The sequence below is a fragment of the Drosophila ananassae genome, chromosome 2L, assembly GCF_017639315.1.
Source record: "Drosophila ananassae strain 14024-0371.13 chromosome 2L, ASM1763931v2, whole genome shotgun sequence".
Classification (NCBI taxonomy): Eukaryota; Metazoa; Arthropoda; class Insecta; order Diptera; family Drosophilidae; genus Drosophila; species Drosophila ananassae.
Window position 1 is genome coordinate 24,685,733 of NC_057927.1, and position 21,507 is coordinate 24,707,239.

Genomic DNA, 21,507 nt, shown 5'->3' on the forward strand with positions numbered 1-21,507 from the left:
GCAGCTATCGATAGCAGAGACTGCGGTGGTTGGTCAACACTGGACGCGTATTCGGCCCTTTACAACACGCGCGTACGAGACTTGATGCCGAGCTGCAATAGCTGAAAATTAATTTTATAATTTTATATACGCATCGTTTTTAAAAACATTAAAAACATGGCCACCGCTGAAGCTCAAATCGGTGTTAACAGAAACCTGCAGAAGCAGGATCTCAGCAACTTGGTAAGCACCCGAAAAGATCATTGCCGGACGACGCCTGTTTTTTTCTTCTTCCGTGTGTGAAAGTGTACGCGTCGTCATTCTAGTGCCGCTTCTCAGGAAGACAGCGGGGCGCGAAGGGCAAGGACGCGCCCAGCAAGCCGGGCCATATTTTTCTGGCCCTCAAATCCTTCATGATTCGAGAGCAGTACTCTTTTTCCATAGCCATTGGCTGGCCAAACAACATATTGTTGTGTGTCCCTAAATCCCTCTGAAAATGCAGCACGTGGCGCAAAATTTTGGCCGTAGGTGGTTTTCCCAGGTGTTCTGCTGTGCATATGAGCTGCATATGTATGTAGGTAGGCAGTGAGGCCTTTCTGGATGCTCAGTTTAAGTAGGTCGGCTCAACTGTTGCCATCTATCTCCGGCTGATGCAATTCAGCTCGCATTCTAACCTCAAAATTCACGGCTTTCCTATACACACCCGAACGTACACAGACTCATGCGTTTAAGGCGGGGAGTTAACGCGGGAGGCGTGGCGTTGGTAAATAAACTCTGCTGTTTATTACCAAATTATATGTTAAATTACTTACTGGAGGAAAAAAGATACAATAACTAACTCTATGCTCATTTTGTACTTGCAGGAGATTGGCAACTTAACGCCCCTCTCACCGGAGGTGATCTCGCGGCAGGCCACCATCAACATTGGCACCATCGGTCATGTAGCCCACGGTAAATCGACGGTGGTGAAGGCCATCTCGGGCGTACAAACGGTGCGTTTTAAAAACGAGCTGGAGCGGAACATCACAATCAAGCTCGGTAAGTGGTCCTTCCCACATATGCATTCATTCATAATAGTCGTTACTTGTGTGTATCTGTAATTAAATTCTAAGTTAGCCGTCTTTCCCAGCATCCTATGTCTTCTAATATTTATCTAGTATTTGGCCGGTGGGAAGGTGTATACCTGCTCTCCCGCATGATCTTCGGATCACCGAAGCTAGTTCCTCCTGTGCTCATGAGTTTCCCCCATTTATTTAACCCTGTACTGGCGACGGCACATAGTGGAGCACTGCAACTCCATCTAAGAGCTTTCTGTCGCTGCTGCTGGAAACAAAAAAAAAGTGTTCTGCGAATGACATTAATTAGTTCGTTCACTACTGTATTCTTTTGTACTTAAATTGCTGGATTAGAATGCGTTGCCTTGTCTTTCAAGGTGTGTCGTCGCCTTAGTAGAATAAAAAACTAAAATAAAAAATAAATAAAAGTCTTTTATTAAGAATCTCTTCTTTCTGTATGCTTAGTCTTGAAATCATTATTTATTTTGATTGATACAATTGATAATCCAGCAATTTAATTAATTGCACATCTTTTTCTTCTTTTTCCCATTTTCGGCCGGGTTTTTTCGTTTACTTCGTTTGCGACGCGTCCACAAAAAACCACACACAACCCCAACGTCCAAAATCCGCGATTCAAAAAACATAACAAAATTGTCATTTGCAGAACGCTTAAGCGAAAAGAAAATCCAAAAATTGTTGAAATCAAAGCACTACCGCCAGCAGTACGATATCCAGCAGCTATCACGTCTGCGGCACCTAGCCGAGAGACGACGCCACAGCCGCCTGCGACGCCTCTGCTCCATGCCAGCCCCCCCACCAGGCCACGCCACCGACAAAAGGACGAATCGTCGCAGCAGCAGCCAAACCTCTCTCAGTCCGAGCCACAGCAGCGGCTATGGTAGTGCCATTGGATGCGAAGACCACGACACCACACACTCGTCACACAAAGGATCCTCCGTCTCCTCCACTAGCCTGAAGCGTCGTCGCAGTAGTGGGGCCCAGTACACCTCAACAGCAAGCGCCAAGAGATCGAAGAACAATCAGGGACTGGTGGTGAAGAAGCCACCGAAAGGCGAATATGTTGTCGAGCGCATCGAAGTAGTCGAGGTGGTTCAGTTCAAGCCGGTTTTCTTTGTTAAATGGCTCGGCTACGATGCCAGCAACAACACGTGGGAAAGTTACGAGAATGTTGCAGATTGCGCTCAACTCGAGGAGTTTGTGGACCGGCAGCTCCAGCTCTACGAGAAGTACATTGCCCAGATAACCAGCGAACTGGAGGAGCAGCTGGAGGACTTACCGTTGATGGAAAACATAAAGGTGGCCGAGGTGGATGCCTACGAAGCCCTGCCACTCCAGATAGACCTAATCCTTTTGGCCCAGTACAGGGCGGCAAGTAGTAGGAGCCAAAGGGAGCCGCAGAAGATCGGCGAACGGGCTCTCCGATCTATGCAGCTCAAGAGGTGTCATTTTGCGCGTCGCCAGCAGCTATCTGATCTCGCCAAGTTCGAGGAGGCAATGAACTGTGTGGAGAAGCCATCGCCGCCCATCCGAGTCGAGAATAATGTCGATCTGGACACCATAGACAGCAGCTTTACTTACATTCAAAAGAACATCATTTGCGAGGGTGTGCCCCAGCCGGAGGACGGTCTGGTGGGGTGCAAGTGCCTGGATGAGAACGGAGTGGAAGAGTGTACCGCGTCCACAAAGTGCTGTGCCCGCATGGCCGGTGAACTCTTCGCCTACGAACGGAGCACACGACGCCTCCGATTGCGTCCTGGAAGTGCCATATACGAGTGCAATAGCCGATGCGCCTGCGACGCCACTTGCTCCAACCGGCTGGTGCAGCACGGACGCCAGGTACCTCTGGTGTTGTTCAAGACTAGCAACGGCAGCGGATGGGGCGTGAAAACTCCGCAAGCTCTGCGCAAGGGAGAATTTGTCTGCGAGTACATCGGCGAGATAATCACCAGCGACGAGGCCAATGAGCGGGGCAAGGCCTACGACGACCGGGGACGGACGTATCTCTTCGACTTGGACTACAATACCGCGCAGGAAAGCGAGTACACAATCGATGCGGCCAATTATGGCAACATATCGCACTTTATCAACCACTCGTGTGACCCCAATCTGGCGGTCTTTCCCTGCTGGATCGAGCATTTAAATGTGGCGCTGCCCCACCTCGTCTTCTTCACTCTGCGACCGATCAAGGCTGGCGAGGAGCTGAGCTTCGACTACATCCGTGCGGATAACGAGGACCTGCCCTATGAGAACCTATCGACGGCGGTGCGGGTCGAGTGTCGTTGCGGGGCAGAAAATTGTCGGAAGGTCCTGTTTTAGAGTAAATTTTTTTTCCGAGTTTTATGAAGCATTCTATTTTTTTTTGCATTTCTTAAATAGTTTATAAGCAAACATTATGACCAAGGTATTGGCATACATTTTAATAATTTATTTGTATATTGTTTGCACTGCCCGCTTGCGACTTTTAATTATATAGCAGACTCTACTAGTTTATTAGTTAAGACGATTTCCTGTAAATTTTACACGAGATTTCACGTACTTCATTTTGATTATTATTGAATTTAGGTAATAAGTGTGTTTAAGCCACGTTTACGATGTGCTGTTAATTGTATCATTACTTGACTATTAATAATTTCACAATAAACATTCATATTTTGACAACTATAAGTCTTTGTTTTTCCTTAAAGTCCTTAAAGTTCCATATCCATATAGCTGGGAAAACGATTGAAGCATCTTCATACACTTTAGACTTAATATTTTTTTATGTAATTATTTAATACTTAATTATAAATAAAATAGCGTAAGGCCAAAATGGGAAATATTGTTTGTTAATTGTTGTCCTCACGATTTCAGGATACGCCAATGCCAAAATCTATAAGTGCGACAACCCCAAGTGCCCGCGACCGGCCAGTTTCGTTTCGGATGCGTCCAGCAAGGACGACAGCTTGCCCTGCACTCGTCCCGCCTGCTCCGGCAACTTCAGGCTTGTGCGTCACGTCAGCTTTGTCGATTGCCCCGGTCACGACATTCTCATGGCAACTATGTTGAACGGTGCCGCTGTGATGGACGCCGCCCTACTCCTTATTGCTGGTAAGTAACCTAAGTACTATATCTTTCTGACTATATATTAATATTTTCGCCCCCCCCTTAACAGGCAATGAATCCTGTCCACAACCTCAAACCTCTGAGCATTTGGCTGCCATTGAGATTATGAAACTGAAACAGATCCTTATCCTGCAGAATAAGATCGATCTAATCAAAGAGAGTCAGGCGAAGGAGCAGTACGAGGAGATCACCAAGTTCGTGCAAGGAACTGTCGCCGAGGGTGCACCGATTATACCGATATCCGCGCAGCTCAAGTATAATATCGATGTGCTTTGCGAGTACATTGTGAACAAGATTCCTGTGCCGCATCGCGACTTTAATGCCCCGCCTCGATTGATTGTCATCCGATCCTTCGACGTGAACAAGCCCGGATGTGAGGTTGCGGATTTGAAGGGCGGTGTTGCCGGTGGCTCCATTCTGAGCGGTGTCCTGAAAGTGGGCCAGGAAATCGAAGTTCGTCCTGGTGTGGTTACCAAGGACAGCGATGGCAACATCACCTGCCGACCAATCTTCTCGCGCATCGTCTCGCTGTTTGCCGAACAGAATGAGCTGCAGTACGCCGTGCCCGGTGGCCTGATCGGTGTTGGTACCAAGATCGATCCAACGCTATGCCGTGCCGATCGTCTGGTCGGTCAGGTGCTGGGTGCCGTTGGCCAGCTGCCGGACATCTACCAGGAGCTCGAAATTTCGTACTACCTTCTGCGACGTCTGCTCGGCGTCCGTACGGATGGCGACAAGAAGGGTGCGCGCGTGGAGAAGCTGCAGAAGAACGAGATCCTGCTGGTGAACATTGGATCCTTGAGCACCGGAGGGCGTATATCGGCCACCAAGGGTGATCTGGCCAAGATTGTGCTCACGACGCCGGTGTGTACGGAGAAGGGAGAGAAGATCGCCCTCAGCAGGCGTGTGGAGAACCATTGGCGGTAAGTTAACATCGATTTTTGATTAATTTTATTATAAAAACTAATAATATCTTGTTACAGTTTAATTGGTTGGGGCCAGATCTTCGGAGGAAAGACAATCACACCGGTTCTGGACAGTAAACCCACGAAGAAGTAGGAAAATAGGGATCAGATTGTTTGTGAACGTAAGCGATTGCAGTAGCAGCATCCATCAATTAGGCCTTCTTGATCTAGCTCCTCCTCCTCCAACAACTCCTCCTCGTACTTCTGCCACGGTGTCCATTGATCAAGTAAACTGAAACGAACAGATACTACAGAAAAAAAGCTGCAACAAAATACATACATAAATTAGTTTATTTAATTTTGCTTTCAAGTATGTATATAAAATGGAATTATTCATTTCGCTTACATGTGTTTTGCATCTATAGCATAATCAGGCATTACAAGAAACAACTAATAGGCTATACACCATACATATACAAAACAAAAGCAAATCTGATACATCGTAAAATTGTTTTTATGATTTAAATACAAAAGAAACAAAAAACAACAAACAAAAAATTGTATTGCATTTTTTACAATTACCACAATAATGAAATTTTTTATTCGGGAGGGAAAAGGATAATGGTTATCGATAAAAATCGATAAATGACAGCCGCCCACAAAAGTCCTAACCTAAAAAAAACTCGATATATTTTTCATTATAGACCAATTTTATTTTTCCACGTTTTAGTTCAATTAAATTTAAATAGTTACAATACGATGTTTTTTTCAATAACACATTGATACTCGTAATATTTAGTTTTTTTGTTTTGTTTTTTTTTTATTTTTAAGCAATTATCCTTACAAATCTCATGATCTTTTTTGAAACATCAATGGTGTTGAATAATTTTTTGAAACGGTTTGGTTTTTTTTTTCGATTTGATAAATTTGTTTTAACTATCGCACACTAATTTATTTTAATGTATTTTTTTTTTAATATTTTGTTGTTAATATTAATCTACTATTACCAAGTATATTTTGGTTTTTAAATTTATATTTGGTTTCTTGAGATTTCGATTTTAGTAGTTAATTTTAGCTTATTGAATAAAAATTCGTACTTAGCCGTGATTTACATTGTTTTTAGTTTTGCTGATCATTGATTAGTTGAAACTAAATTTTGATAAATGACTCACTAATAAGTTGTATTGAAAAACGTTTGATTTTTTTATTTAATACTATTGAGTAATTTGTGTAATACTTGTATATCCGTTTTGCTAAACCACCTCCCCCTAGGGTTTTTTTTTTGGGATCAGTACGCGCTTTGAGCATTTAATAACAGAGTCTTCGTTGAAAGTACAAATAGCATAATTGAAAAAATAAAATATAAATCAAAATTACAATTCACTCTTATGCGGTATTTAGCTATTTGAGCATCCGTTGAACACAATTCAGTTTTTCAGGTCTAAGAGATCACTTACAACCAAATGCAGGACCAGTTTGTGTCCTTGAGCGGGGGCCAGAAGACAATTTTTTCTCTAAAGTTGAAACTAAGACTAGGGGAAATAAGTGCAGTTTTAATTACAGTACATCCTTCTTAGGTATCTCTTTGGCCATCGTCTAAGTTAAGCTTTCACTAATATTTTGTTTCTTTAATAACATCCGGCTTACGACTACGACTAACTTTTGCAAATTGATTAAATCAAAATACCTCCCCTGCAGGGAGCTGATCATCTACCTGTATAATCAATTCGAGTATCCTTGGCATTAGACTGTCTAGCAAACGAAAGCTGCTACCATCTTCTAGCAAGTCCTTCGTTATCGATCAAGAAACCGTCCAATGTCTATACAAACACCCCTCACTATCTTACTGCCTAAACACTTCGTAGTTTAAATTTTAAATCGTACAGATAAAGGGGAAAGAAATGTGTATTTGATTTAAGCGGCGATGGAATGTTTCAATAATGATGTTCAACTTTGTATACTATTTTCCGTTTATATATAGTATTATTATATAGTAGTTTATGCATTTTGACAATTATATATCCTAGAGTTCTTATGTGCGATTTTTGTGCATCTCGGAATGAGCAGCAGGGGGAATACCTTGAATTTTGGTCAGCGTCCATACTTATACTATATTATAGAGGGTTCAATTACACACATTCAATTATAAGATATTACATACATACATGCATACACAATTATTGACATTTAACGTTGGCAAAAGTGGCAGATGGCAGTAGGGTTCGTTCGACTTCATCTCAATGATCAATTTCATATACATATAATAAGTATTTATGGTAAATATTCAACAGTTCCGCTAATACCGAATACCTTCATAATTCATTGATTATAATTGATTTGTTGTCTGGCCTAACTCGTCTTAGCTTATCGTATAATACAGATTCAATTACATACATACAGAGATATACAAGTGCTTAACTGTCGGTTGAATATCATGTCTCTATAACTAACAATCGCTTGATTACTGGCTACATATATATGACAATCAATAATGACAATTATTCGTTATTTAAATTACTTCATTTTTTTTTTTTTTTTTTTTTTATATGCCTATTTACAGGATCTCTCTATTCGCCACACAATTGCAGCAGCAATCAGTTGGGTAATCTAAGTTTCATCTACTTGAGATTGAGATTCAAGTGATTTGGAGGTGTTTTGGGGGTTTTGGAGCCTGCGTTTTCTTTAGGATGCTCCTCGGGCACCTTAAAGAAAATGGCTTAAATCTCATTCATTGACATCTTCATCCGACGAACTAGCTGCAGGAATGGTTGAGAACTGCCAAGACTCTCGGTTGTTGTTTTTACTATTAGCTCTAAAATGAAAGTTAAAGATATTAGTTAAGTCTAGTCTAGTAGCTACTTGATGTTCCAATACTAACCCATGCTTCTTGGCATTGCTGGGCAGGGTGTGGGAGGAGCGATAGTAACTCTCCTGAGGCTCATCTTTGGTTTCTTCCAGTGATTTACGTTGCAGAGTCATTGTCTCCTGGGGCGTCATGGAGGAGCCACCACCGCTGTTTCCGGACAACATCTCCGCGTCCAAGTAGTACTTGGCACTCTGTGCTATTTTGCAGTTCTCGCACTCGCTCAAGTAATCATCGTCCAGACTGGTATCGTTCGGCAGGAAGTGCTCCTTGGGATTCTGACAGTTCTTGGAAGTAGTGCAGACCGGGAGCTGCAACTGCTTGCTCGGCGATCTCCCGCTGGAGCTGGTCTTGCCCGGATTCAGCGGGTAGGTGGGCATCTGGCAGTGGGCGATAGCTAGAGCTGTTCCTGCTGCAGCTCCACTCTTAACACGCAATATTTTCGGCAGTGTTGTGCTTTTCCCCGGAGTCTGAGATGCTACCGATGCCGCTGTGCCCGTGGTATTGTTGTTCTCCACAGGAGGTATACTAATCACCGATGGCACCTTGCTGACCACACTGTTGATGGTACTGTTGAGCGACACCTTGCCGCCGATGTGCTTGGGTAGAGTGTAGGTCACGTGGTTGGCCAACGGATAGAAGGTGCTAGAGTTGATCTTCCCGCTGTTCAGCTTTTCGGCAGCGGTTCCAGCGGATGGACTCGCCGGCGGCAGTGTTAGCGTGGGTGCCTGCTCCTTGCTCCTCTGGGCGCTGGTGGTCGGCTTGCTGAGCGTGTAAATGGCAGCCACGCTGGCGTTGTTGTTTCCGCTGCCGGATGAGGAGGAGGATGATGTGGCTGCCGTACCTGCTGTCACGCTCTTTAAATTCGTTAAGCTTTTGTAGAGTTTCGGTGGTAATGTCGGATTGCTCGGATCTGGTTGCTGCTGCGTTTGCTGGTTATAGAAATGTTGCTGCTGTTTCTGTGTCAAACTCAAGTAGGCATCAACCTGGAAGGAATAGGGAGTTAGCTCATAGTATTCCAAAGAGTAAGTAATTGGAAGAATGAAACATCATAATCATTTCACTCCCCGCCATGTCAAGCTCTCACAAAGGGATTACTTACATTTCGAACTCACCTTTCGATTCAAGTACGCGGTGGAGAGGGAGTCCGCACCGCTGGATACACTCCGTGTCCCGCTGGCAGTGCCAGTTCCTCCACTCGAGCTCCTTGCCCTTTCAGCCGAACTGCTGGATGATCGTTTCTGCACCCGGCCAAGTACAATCGGTGGGGCAGAGATCTCTTCGGGATGCTGCAATGGTGGCGGTGGAATGATGGCCGAGACATTGACGCCTCCATTGGAGCCCGTCTGGGCGTGATGTGTCTCGTCGCCCACCTGCTTCGAGATGGTGGCGATCTTCGGTTCGTGACCACATCCACTACGCCTCAAGGTCGACGATGATATGATCAGATCCTGGGCCTGCTGCTGTAGGTTTGTCGAGGATTTGGCCCGCTGTCCGTAGGCCAGAGTGGCGGCATGTCTGGTTCCAGGTGACAAGGAACAGGTCGGTGTGGAGGTGCTGCTTCCGCCGGATGTGGTTGTGGCGAACAGTTTTCCAGCTCCGCTCAAAAAGGCATTCGCATTGGCCGTACTGCCCATGTAGGACATCGGTACGTGCTGGATGGGACACTGGCACATGGGCTTCTTGCTGGCTGGCTTCTCAGTTGCAGAGGCGACGGAGGTACTCGTCTTGGGCTTCACTTGGAGGGGATCAGCCACAGCAAAGTACCTTGGAATGGTTCGATGATAGCGGCGCGAACTTGACGGTGTTTTGCTGTACTGCTGCTGCTGCTGTTGGACGATCTGGGTGTTCTTTAGAGCTCCAGTCAGAGGCATCTGTGTGGTCTGGGTCACCGAGTCGGCAGTGTTGCAAGATGGAGCTGCCGAAATGGTTGCTATCTCCAGTGGCTGCAGCAACTCAATGGCGGGCGCCAGTAGGTGTTGCGCCTGCTGCTGCTGTTGCTGGGTGTGAGTGGGCGTGGCCATTGGCTCTGTACTGGCAGCTGGCAGGGAATGGTAGCTAGCCGCACTGGCACTGGCGTTTATCTCCACATCGGCCACAGTGAGATATTGCTGCTGCTGGCTCTGCAGCGGCAGTTGATGCAGCAGTTCCTGGGATCCCCGCGGAGTGGATCTGCGACTGGAGGTCGCCGCTGCAGTGGTGACACTGGCACTGATATTCAGGTGGCAGTTCTTGTAGCTGCACTCGGCATTTGTCGGTGGCTTGGGCATGGCCTGCAAGCAAATGGAACCACTATTAACCGAAGGCTGGACCAAATGCTGCTGCTGTTGCTGTTGTTGTTGCTGCTGATGCTCCAAGCTGAGCTGTTGCTGCTGCTGCTCGGTCTGGAGGCTATAGGGCGGCTGGTGGTTCTCTCCGGTAGCGATGGTAGTGACCCCGCCGCTGTTGATGTTGATGTTAATGGTGCTCTGGGTGTACTGATTCGACTGGGGATGGACCGCATGCGGATGAGCATGCGCCACCAGCTGTTGTCCGTAGGGCGGATGGTGTTGCTGCGGCTGAGTGTGCAACTGCAGCGTGTGCTGCTGCAAGTGCTGGATCTGCTGTTGCTGCTGCACCTGGGCCTGGATCTGCGCCTGAGCCTGCTGCTGTTGACTGACAGTGGCCACTGTCCGCTGAGAGCTAGCCGGCAACGCCACCGTGCACTGGGCGCTCAAAGCTTCTGCCTGGGAAATGGCCACCGCCTCCTCGTAGGGCGGCGGAGCCTCGCCGCGTGGAAAGTGCGGCTTCCACAAGGGGTAATGAGTAGCACCAGCGCCGTATGTATAATCAATTGCGCTCAGATTTCCCTCCATATAACCCATATTACCGGCAATATAACTAAACCGAACAATAACGATTAAAATTAGGAAGAGAAAGGATAACCAAAGCTACACTTACCCAATGCTACCCACAATGCTGCGCTGATCCTCGGCATTCTGGCGATTCTCCCGCGCCCGCATCTTGCGCTGCCTCAGCCGATTCACCAGGAAGAAGAGCAAGGAGAGTGAGAGCGTGGCCGTAATGCCACTGGCCACCAGTCAAATGCCAAAGTCTGTGCTCCCGTCACTGAACTGGTCATCCAGGCAGATGACTTCGCAGCAGTTGTTGCCGCTGCCCACCGTTTGGAACGACTTGCACTTGCTGAAGGCCTCGCAGAGCACCATCTTGCAGGCCTTGGGCAGCCCGCTGTCGCAGATGCACAGCCGGCAGGAGTCCGGCCCGGGCATATAGTGCATGCCAGTCTCATACAGCTTTCCATTAAAGTCCCGACAATGGCCACCTGGGATGAGGCTAGAGCTCACCGCGTTTCCATCTAAGGAATATTATGAGTAGGATGGTTATTTAAATTTTTGTTGCCTATTTTTTGGGGCACACAGGGATATTGTGTTTTAAGTAGTCTGTTTTCTTATAACTCAATTTTATTACCTCTTAATAAACAAGGTGGTATAAATAGGGTCTATACTTTAAAAAAAATACAAAAATTAGACGTTTGTTTTTTCTATTTTAATATTTATTCCTACAAACCCCATTTTTTTATAATAAACCCTGTTTTCTTCATAATAAACCGATTATTGAATCTTTTAAGCCAATTTTATTTAAAAACTTTCAATTTTTCAGTTTAATTTATTTATTTATGATAAATTACATTAGATAATAACTAATTTTAAATGAACATAACGAAAAAAAAGGGATTTGAATTTATTTATTTATTAAAAATTTCTACAAAGAATGAATTCTGTCAAGTTTTTTTAGCATTTCTTTTTCTCCAAAAAAGGAAACTCTGTATTCTCCAAAGACCCACTGCATATTATAATTTTTCCCATAAATGTTTATATGTATTTGGACCAGGCTCCTACAAATGCATACTCAATGCTGGGTTTATTCTTTATTTTGGCACACTTGACCAACTTTCGCCTTGCGGACTTAACATTGCGCCACAAAAACCCTCACACACACACACACACACACATAGGAATGCAATGAGTGCAGCAGGTGCTGTCAGGACACTCCAAGTGGCGAGGTGTAGAGATAAAGGGGTTACAATATTTATCCCTTGAACGAAATTGAATGAAAGCGTTTACCAATTTTTAGCATCATTTGAATGTTAAGCAGCAAAAAACATAAACGTCTATGTGTGCAGCAAGGATACAATAAGAGAAGGTCCTGGAGAAAGTGGGTGACTTTGGTGGACAGTGTGGGAAGGCGAATTTCTGGCCAGGAAACGCACAAACTAAAATGACAAACAGGCGTAACGAACGCCCCCGCAAAAAATAAAAAAAAATCGCATGAAAAAGAAGAAATGCTGGAAATGTTGGGGGGTTTTGTGCATGTGTGCGATAAATACATACACAATACACACCCATACAGAGGAGGCAAGTATACATGCAAAAAATAAACACCATATGCACACACCCCCAAACAACCGCCCACCGCCCTCAACATACGCATACATATACACACACACTCATACACATATAGTAGCGAAAGCAAAGTAAAATTTTGCAGGCCACTTCCTTCATATTGCCATTTCCATTTCCCCACCCAAATAACGGTTATGGCCCCCCCTTTTCACAGGAGTTTCTATGCTGTTTCTCGTCCTCTCTTCCTCAGTTTCAGAGAGAGAGAAAAAGAGCGAACGTGTCCTGGTATTGGTGTAAGCTGCGCCACTGCGTGTATGTGGGAGTGTGTGCCCCGTGTCCCATAAATTCTGAACTCTGTGGCCATGGACCATATTTCCAATTATCAAAAGGCACTAGAATCCTACAAATGGAAATTGATTTTGCCCGAAAAATCCATATATTCACTTTTAACAAGTGTGTATTTTATGTATATTTAAGATTTTCACTGAAAATAATTCAACTTTATGGCCAACAAGGATATTGGGTCTGAAACTGCATGTGTGTGTGTGTGTATCAAATTTTTCACACCAGTCCTTTTCATTGGGGTTTTTACCTTTGGCATTTCCAATAAACGCTAACAATGCCAAAAAATACATTTTGCACAAGTTAGTTAGCACTTAGCACTTCACGAATAATTCAATTTTTTTCTATTTTATCACTAAGCTTTCGCATCCAAGTATTTTCAACAGTTTTTTGCGAACGTTCGAGCAATACCAAAAGGAAAAACAGTGTGACCTTAGCTTTCGATGGGGGCGGGAATATAGCAGTGAACACATATATCGATAACGGTACCACTTCTCGCATGCGATTTTTCGTAGAACTAAAAATAAGCGTTAATTTTCGATTTACGGTGTGACATTATTCCTATTAAATATTTAGCAGAAATCTCAGTATACATACATAAAAATCAAATATAAACACGAATTTTTGTTAAATTTTGTGGGCTGTCCCCTTCAAAATGTTGAAAATGCATGGGGTCGGCTATTTGTCCCCTGCGATGGCTATATCTTTTCCAATAGTCATCTGATTTTTATGCGGAATACCTTAAACGATTCGCAGATCGATTCTCCTTAAATCTGCATCAAAACCTAGGAGCGAAATATTTTTTAGATTTTTCGACCAATTTTGTGGGCTGTCCCCTTCAAAATGTTGAAAATGCATGGGGTCGGCTATTTGGCCCCCTACGATAGCTATATCTTTGCCTATAGTCATCCGATTCTTATGCGGAATACCTTAAACGATTCGCAGATCGATTCTCCTTAAATCTGCATCAAAACCTAGTAGCGAAATATTTTTTAGATTTTTCGACCAATTTTGGGGGCTGTCCCCTTCAAAATGTTGAAAATGCATGGGGTCGGATATTTGTCCCCTGCGATGGCTATATCTTTGCCTATAGTCATCCGGTTCTTATGCGGAATACCTTAAACGATTCGCAGATCGATTCTCCATAAATCTGCATCAAAACCTAGGAGCGAAATATTTTTTAGATTTTTCGATCAATTTTGGGGGCTGTCCCCTTCAAAATGTTGAAAATGCATGGGGTCGGCTATTTGTCCCCCTACGATGGCTATATCTTTGCCTATAGTCATCCGATTCTGATGCGGAATACCTTAATCGATTCGTAGATCGATTTCCCATAAATCTGCATCAAAATCTAAGAACGGAATAATTTTTATATGTTTTGTTAAATTTTGTGGACTGTCCTCTTAAAAATGTTTATTGTTTTTGTTGTAATGGTTTTGTTTTTTTTTATTTGTTTTATTGCTATTGTTGTTTTGTATTGAAAAAATAAAAAATGTGTTTTTTAATTCAAAAACCATCTTGTTTTGTAGTATTGTAGTTGATGCTATTGTTTTTTGTTGTAATGATGTTTGTTGTTTTTTTAATGAGATTTTTTTGTTATTTTTTATCGTTTTTTCAATAAATTTTTTTTTTAATTAAATAAAATAATAGCGCTCTCCTCCTCGATTCCCATAGATATCACTTAAGCAGCTGAAAAAATGAAGCAAAAAAAATAATTTTAAAACAATTTTAAAATTGTTTTTGTTTTATTGTAGTTGTTGTTATTGTTTTGTTGTTGTAGTTTTTGTTGTTTTTGTATTTGTGTCAAGTGTTTTTGTTGTTATTTATTTGTCTATTTTTACGAAAATATGTTTTTTAATTAAATTAAATAATAGTGCCCTCCTCCTCGATTCTCATACATTGCACTTAAGAAGCTAAAAAATTAACAGAAAATAATAATTTAAAAAATATTTAAAAATTTATTTTGTTTAATTTGTTATGTCTTTGCCAATATTTATCAGATTCTTGTGCGAAATACGTTCAACGATTACTAGATCGATTCCCCATACCATTTCCACATTACTATAAGCTTTTGTTTCGAATACTGCTTGAATTTTAGTCCCTGCTTTGTACTTTGAATTAAAAATAGACTTTAATTTATTGGGGTACTCTATTAGATCCCGAGTCCCCGGGCTGATTAAATTCAATCCACGCCAAATTCAGTCATAAATTTTACAAAATGCTCGTGGCATGCAACACCCCGCCAATGCAAAAAAAAATTAACTCAGTGTCAAGTTTAAAGGGCTACCTTAGGAAAACAAAAACAATTTAATTTCTGGACAGAAAACACGCACACGGAATAATGTACGATGGCTGAACGGCGATTAAGTTGCATTTAAATCAAATGCAGGTAATTTGTAACTTTCATTTGCTGATTTACCTCCGATTTTGACAGTCTATTCCCACATAGAAACCCGAACGGACAACGTCATGAACAACTCCAGCGCCGCTCTGGCAGCCAAGGGTGCTGGAGCCGTGAGGAATCATAGTACCTATGTGATACCCGGAGTGTATGATCTCTCGGTGGAGGACACCAACTGGGTCCTAACCTCCTCTTTCATCATTTTCACGATGCAAACTGGATTTGGAATGCTAGAGTCCGGATGTGTCAGCATTAAGAACGAGGTGAACATCATGATGAAGAACGTAATCGACATTGTCCTTGGCGGATTCACCTACTGGCTTTTTGGATACGGCATGAGCTTTGGCCGAGGTCCACTTTCCAATCCCTTTATAGCCGTCGGAGACTTCTTGCTGGATCCACCGGTGGGTGATGCTCTCATGGGCCAGATCTTTGCCGCCTTCCTGTTTCAGCTCTCCTTTGCCACCACGGCCACGACAATTGTTAGCGGAGCAATGGCTGAAAGGTACATAGTTTATAAGAACTATCTATATAATCTATAGTAACTACTAATGTTTTCTTCCAGGTGCAACTTCAAGGCCTACTGCTTGTTTTCATTCCTGAACACTGCAGTTTACTGCATCCCAGCCGGATGGGTATGGGGGGAGCATGGATTCCTCAATAAAATGGGCGCCGTGGACATTGCCGGCAGCGGACCAGTGCATCTTATCGGAGGTGCCTCTGCCTTTGCCTCAGCCGCTATGCTAGGACCTCGCTTAGGACGCTACTCCGAAGGATATGATCCATTGCCTCTGGGAAACCCAGTCAACGCGTGCATGGGCCTCTTCGTCCTCTGGTGGGGCTGGCTGGCCTTTAATTCTGGCAGTACTTACGGCGTGAGCGGTTCCAAGTGGCAGTATGCGGCACGAGCAGCGGTCATGACCATGATGGGGTCTTTTGGCGGCGGCTTCATAAGCTCAATGTAAGTGACTTTAAACAAAAAATTACAAAATTAACATTCTGATTCTTTCAGCTACTCTTTCTGGCGACATGGAGGCGGCATGGACATCATGGATCTCATCAACGGAGTACTCGGATCATTGGTATCCATCACTGCAGGATGCTTTCTTTACCGTGCTTGGGAGGCACTTGTGATCGGAGCAATCGGTGCCCTTTTCTGCGTCCTGGCAATGCCTTTATTTGATCGGATGGGCGTGGATGATCCGGTCGGAGCTAGTGCTGTCCATGGAGTGTGCGGAATCTGGGGCGTTATTGCCGTTGGACTTTTTGCCGATAATCCCATTCCCCTGGACACAACCAATGGACGAAGTGGCCTGTTCAAGGGCGGTGGATGGTATCTGCTGGGGATTCAGACGCTGTCAGCCTTCTGTCTGTGCTGCTGGGGCATCTGCTCCACATGCCTGCTGCTATTCGTCGTCAACAAAATTATCCCTATTCGGATGGATCCACACGAGGAGCTGCTTGGCGCCGATCTCACCGAGCACCGTATTCGGCACTCCCAGATCGGTTTATCCCGGGCTATATCCGCACTGGCGCCCATCAAGGTGGATCTGAATGAAATCGCCGGCATCCAGCCCATCGGCATAAATCCCGGCCACGAACGAAGCATCGACCAACTGCGTGCAGCGGAGGACAAACTGCAGCAATGGCAATCCTTTCTGGATCAGGTGAGTTCTCAAAAGACCAATAACCCGAAAATGGATGCGGGCCAGTCCCATGCAGACATCACTCTCAAGCCCCGGACAGCGGGCAATGTCTTCAACCGCCGACCCACAGACAGAAACTCCACCACCGGAGGCATATACCGATCCAATAATACTGAGTTCCCTGTCATCGGTAAACCCGAAAAGGATCCTAATTTTGCTTGGGTGGATTAGGATTTATAATATATCATTAATGTATTGGATTAACAAGAAAGTCAGCGGATAGTCTGTGAGACACGACTTTTATTTTAAAAGATTCTAGAGTTTTCTGAAAGTATGAATAGACGCAATCACTGTGGACGAAAATCCACGTAGCTGACTAACCACATAGAATAGTATATTCGAGAAGATATCTTACGTTCTCTATGCAATAGTCCAAAAATTAAACCACAAAAATATACATTACTAAGTGTAGTACTCATCGTGTACATAAATTAAATAAAACCTAAAAAAACACTAGATAAGCTATTAATTTCTGCTTATCTTCTGTGGTTTTATTATCCCGATAAGATAATGCGTCTATATAAACATTTACCAAAAGCAGACTTAGTACAACATTCCCCAACTCTTATAAAAAAGTTTCTGACATTTAATTAATAATAAAAACAAACTAGTTTTGCAATTCTCAAATTTATTTATTGAATTCAAGTACAAGCAAATATTGTTTGGATGATCGATCGATGACAAATAATATAATATATATTATTATGGAGCAGTTGTGTTTGGTTTTGGTTGTGGCATGATTTTTATAAGTATATAAATTAAGTATCGAGAGCAGTTGTCGTTTTCTCGAATGGAATTGTTGGTGTTCTTGTTTGATGTTTTTAGTGAGTCTCTAATTTAGAATCCAAGTAATGTGAAAGCAACTCTTCTACTGTGACTGGTTGGTGTTTCGTTTTTCGGAGAATTGTTACTGTCTGCTTTGAAGTGGGTGTGGGGGATGAATGATTTAATCGACCTCCTCGATGGTGGGACCAGCACCGCCGGCACCGGCAGCGCCAGGAGCTCCGGCACCAGCAGCACCGGGCATGCCACCGGGCATACCGCCAGGAGCACCACCGGCGCTCTGGTACAGCTTGGTGATGATCGGGTTGCACACACCCTCCAGCTCCTTCTGGCGGTGCTCGTACTCCTCCTTATCGGCCAGCTGGTTGGCATCCAACCATTTGATGCACTCGTTGCACTTGTCCAGAATGGTGGTGCGGTCAGAGTCGGAAATCTTGGTCTTCAGATTGTCCTCATCCAGAGTGGCCTTCATGTTGAAGCAGTACGACTCCAAGCCGTTCTTGGCGGCGATGGTCTCCTTCTGCTTCTCATCCTCGTTGCGGTACTTCTCGGCCTCGTTGACCATGCGCTCGATGTCCTCCTTGGACAGACGACCCTTGTCGTTGGTGATGGTGATCTTGTTCTCCTTGTTGGTGGAGCGCTCCAGAGCGGTGACGTTCAAGATGCCGTTGGCATCAATATCGAAGGTAACCTCGATCTGGGGAACACCGCGGGGTGCTGGGGGAATGCCCGACAGCTCGAACTTGCCCAGCAGGTTGTTGTCCTTGGTCATGGCACGCTCACCCTCGTACACCTGGATCAGCACACCGGGCTGGTTGTCCGAGTAGGTGGTGAAGGTCTGGGTCTGCTTGGTGGGAATGGTGGTGTTGCGCTTGATCAGAACGCTCATCACACCGCCGGCGGTCTCAATACCCAACGACAGAGGGGTAACATCGAGCAGCAGCAGATCCTGCACCTCCTGCGACTTGTCGCCGTGCAGAATGGCGGCCTGGACGGCAGCACCGTAGGCGACAGCCTCATCGGGGTTGATGGACTTGTTCAGCTCCTTGCCGTTGAACAGATCCTGGAGCAGACGCTGCACCTTGGGGATACGGGTGGAGCCACCGACCAGCACAATATCGTGGATGGCCGACTTGTCCAGCTTGGCGTCACGCAGAGCCTTTTCGACGGGGTCCATGGTGCTGCGGAACAGATCAGCGTTCAGCTCCTCGAAACGGGCACGGGTGATCGAGGTGTAGAAGTCGGTACCCTCATACAGCGAATCGATCTCGATGCTGGCCTGGGTGGAGGAGGAGAGGGTACGCTTTGCGCGCTCGCAAGCTGTGCGCAGACGACGGAGAGCGCGCTTGTTGGTGGTGAGGTCCTTCTTGTGCTTGCGCTTGAACTCCTGCACGAAGTGGGTGACTAGACGGTTGTCAAAGTCCTCGCCTCCCAAATGCGTGTCACCGGCAGTGGATTTGACCTCGAAGATGCCGTCATCGATCGACAGAATGGACACATCGAAGGTGCCGCCGCCCAGATCGAAAATGAGCACGTTGCGCTCGCCAACGGCCTTCTTGTCCAGACCGTAAGCAATAGCAGCGGCCGTGGGCTCGTTGATGATACGCAGAACATTCAATCCGGCAATGGTACCGGCGTCCTTGGTAGCCTGACGCTGAGAGTCGTTGAAGTAGGCGGGGACAGTGATGACGGCATTGGTCACAGTCTTGCCCAGATAGGCCTCGGCGGTCTCCTTCATCTTGGTGAGGACCATAGAGGAGATCTCCTCGGGGAAGAAGGTCTTCTTCTCATCCTTGTAGGTGACCTCGATCTTGGGCTTGCCGTCAACGCTGACAACCTCGAAGGGCCAGTGCTTCATGTCGGACTGCACAGCAGAATCGTCGAACTTGCGACCAATGAGACGCTTAGCATCGAAGATCGTCTGGGTCGGGTTCATCGCCACCTGGTTCTTGGCAGCATCGCCGATCAGACGCTCCGTCTCGGTGAAGGCAACATAGGATGGTGTGGTACGATTACCCTGGTCGTTGGCAATGATCTCAACCTTGCCATGCTGGAACACGCCCACACAGGAGTAGGTGGTGCCCAAATCAATACCAACAGCAGGAGCTTTAGACATCTGGAATGGATCAAAGGGTAAGAAGATCCTTTAGTTTTTTTTTTCAATTTTTTTTTGTTGATAATTTTAAATACAAAAATAGAAAAATGACTAAATTGTGTGTCTGAACAGACAACTGCTAGTGAACTGAAAATTCTCCAATATCTGAGACTACTATGGAAACAATCCCTGTTGAAATTTCAACCCCCAGGTTGACAATCCAGGGGGTTGCTAGAAAACAATGTAAGAACAAATCAATATGCTTCCTATATGATCAATATCACCTTTTACAGAAAACACATTGCGTGTTTCTTGCCTTTTACGCCGGATACCTCCAACTGGTTTTCGAGACTGACAAATCACGAGCCGTATGACTAACACGGCAAGAGAGTTTAAAATCGGCAAGATCAATGCCGGGGGTTAGCAATGGCGGACGGCAGCTGCCGTAAATTTCTGCCAAAGGTGCCGAAACCGAAAAACAAAAAAAAAAAACAAAAAAACCGCATGGACAAAGGCGAAAATTCTGGAACACGAAACAAGCAGTACACAAACACACCTGGGTGTGTATGTATATGCGTGTGTGAGACCACGCTGTCGTGGTTCCCTTGGAATGTGCTAGAAAGAGACGACTACTGGAACGAGGCCGATGCTCGTGTATGAGTAATTGGGATGCCGGTTGGCAACGCACGTTTTCTTTTTTAGCTAAAAATAATTGAAACCCGCATAAAATATAAATTTATGGATATGAATACTATTTATAGAGCAAACACTTTGATCAATTTGGTCTGAGGGGCATCTGTCTGGTTCTACATGTGTTTATATGAGCGCGTGTTCGAGTAGGTATGCGTATGTGTGAGTGCGTCAGGGAAGCCGCAAAATTTTCCCCCTCTGGAATATTCCAGGAAAAGAACACGACGCTTTAAATAAATTATCAATTATAATAGACATTGATTTATTCTTAGAAATGAAAAACAGAAACCACATTTAAGTGCAACGTCGTCGCATTGGATGACGCAAGTTTGTTCGGCCAAGCATACACACACACTCACACATGGAAAATGGATGTGCGAATGAGTTTCCTGAGAAGCGGCACCCCCCGAATGGAATATTCCAGATATGCTTAATCACGTTTTCCGATTTTTTTTTTTTATACATTGTCTAACATCTAAATTTGTTTAATTGCTGCGCCAGAATTTTAGCGTGCAAATGCCTACTCATCGGGGTCGAAAGTTCGAGAAGCCTCGTTTACGATGCAAGTATTGATTAAACTCTTGGGTCAATAGACCGTAAAACACGTGGTCGTGTCCCCATTTCGTCCCCCGGCTACAGAATGCACAAAGTGCAATTTTACTAATACATATAAATGAAAAACACTTACCTTGTGTGTTGTTTAGGTGGAACGTACTAAAATATAACCGTTTAATTGCTACTTCACTTGTCCTTTCTCACTTCAATCTTCTGTCGAGTGGCACTCTGACGTTCGATCAAACCACTTTTAATTGAAATTTTTTTCCGCGTGTGTAGCCGCCTTTTATAGGGTACTGCTACTTTTTCTAATGTGACCGCTTTACGGTATACATGGTATTTTTCCGTGTTTTAGTGCTGGCAACGCCTTTTTTTAACCGTTTAGCAATATTACTTGGTTTACTGTCGTTTTTTTTAAATCAATTTCATTTCCTGCTCAGAAAATGCTATTTAACACATGACTACAAATTACCACTAAAAATATTTTTTTTTTTTTTTTTTATTTACTTATCAAAATATTTCAAGTATAAAACCAATAAACCGTAAATGAATCTATAATAAACTAATAAGTAAACGAGAAATGATCAATGGGTTGTAAATATGATAA

At 44.5% G+C, this 21,507-nt stretch overlaps 5 protein-coding genes across 8 annotated transcripts; 2 read left to right on the plus strand and 3 right to left on the minus strand.

Annotated features, from left to right (window-relative positions):
* The first annotated feature begins 16 nt into the window (after positions 1-16).
* On the plus strand, positions 17-5,463 carry LOC6494631 (eukaryotic translation initiation factor 2 subunit 3). Of its 3 annotated transcripts, XM_014904599.3 has the most exons (5): positions 23-222; positions 843-1,017; positions 3,906-4,142; positions 4,207-5,080; positions 5,141-5,463. In XM_014904599.3, the coding sequence occupies exons 1-5, from the start codon at positions 157-159 to the stop codon at positions 5,214-5,216; spliced, it is 1,428 nt and encodes a 475-aa protein (XP_014760085.1). In that variant the 5' UTR covers positions 23-156; the 3' UTR covers positions 5,217-5,463. The 3 variants fall into 3 exon arrangements, with proteins under 3 accessions (XP_001965946.2, XP_014760085.1, XP_014760086.1); XM_001965910.3 differs by lacking the exons at positions 4,207-5,080; positions 5,141-5,463 and having other exon boundaries at positions 17-222; positions 1,699-3,965; XM_014904600.3 differs by lacking the exons at positions 23-222; positions 4,207-5,080; positions 5,141-5,463 and adding an exon at positions 559-742 and having other exon boundaries at positions 1,699-3,965.
* An 847-nt stretch (positions 5,464-6,310) lies between these two features.
* LOC6494263 (mediator of RNA polymerase II transcription subunit 15) lies at positions 6,311-10,999 on the minus strand. Its single transcript, XM_032456456.2, has 4 exons — positions 10,866-10,999; positions 9,041-10,805; positions 7,941-8,911; positions 6,311-7,874 (listed from the first exon to the last, which is right to left on the minus strand). The coding sequence occupies exons 1-4, from the start codon at positions 10,925-10,927 to the stop codon at positions 7,787-7,789; spliced, it is 2,886 nt and encodes a 961-aa protein (XP_032312347.1). The 5' UTR covers positions 10,928-10,999; the 3' UTR covers positions 6,311-7,786.
* Positions 11,000-11,005: 6 nt separating this feature from the next.
* Positions 11,006-13,127, minus strand: LOC116656597. The gene is made up of 2 exons (XM_032456459.2): positions 12,921-13,127; positions 11,006-11,280 (listed from the first exon to the last, which is right to left on the minus strand). Exons 1-2 carry the CDS (start codon positions 12,961-12,963, stop codon positions 11,006-11,008), a joined length of 318 nt encoding a protein of 105 aa, XP_032312350.1. The 5' UTR covers positions 12,964-13,127.
* Positions 13,128-14,555: 1,428 nt separating this feature from the next.
* Positions 14,556-17,486, plus strand: LOC6494642 (putative ammonium transporter 2). Of its 2 annotated transcripts, XM_001965913.4 has the most exons (4): positions 14,556-15,059; positions 15,120-15,576; positions 15,637-16,032; positions 16,084-17,486. In XM_001965913.4, exons 2-4 carry the CDS (start codon positions 15,140-15,142, stop codon positions 16,946-16,948), a joined length of 1,698 nt encoding a protein of 565 aa, XP_001965949.1. In that variant the 5' UTR covers positions 14,556-15,059; positions 15,120-15,139; the 3' UTR covers positions 16,949-17,486. The 2 variants fall into 2 exon arrangements, with proteins under 2 accessions (XP_001965949.1, XP_032312349.1); XM_032456458.2 differs by lacking the exon at positions 14,556-15,059 and having other exon boundaries at positions 15,081-15,576.
* LOC6494241 (heat shock 70 kDa protein cognate 4) lies at positions 17,389-21,195 on the minus strand. Its single transcript, XM_001965914.4, has 2 exons — positions 21,034-21,195; positions 17,389-19,676 (listed from the first exon to the last, which is right to left on the minus strand). The coding sequence occupies exon 2, from the start codon at positions 19,674-19,676 to the stop codon at positions 17,724-17,726; it is 1,953 nt and encodes a 650-aa protein (XP_001965950.1). The 5' UTR covers positions 21,034-21,195; the 3' UTR covers positions 17,389-17,723.
* Between the last annotated feature and the right edge of the window lie 312 nt (positions 21,196-21,507).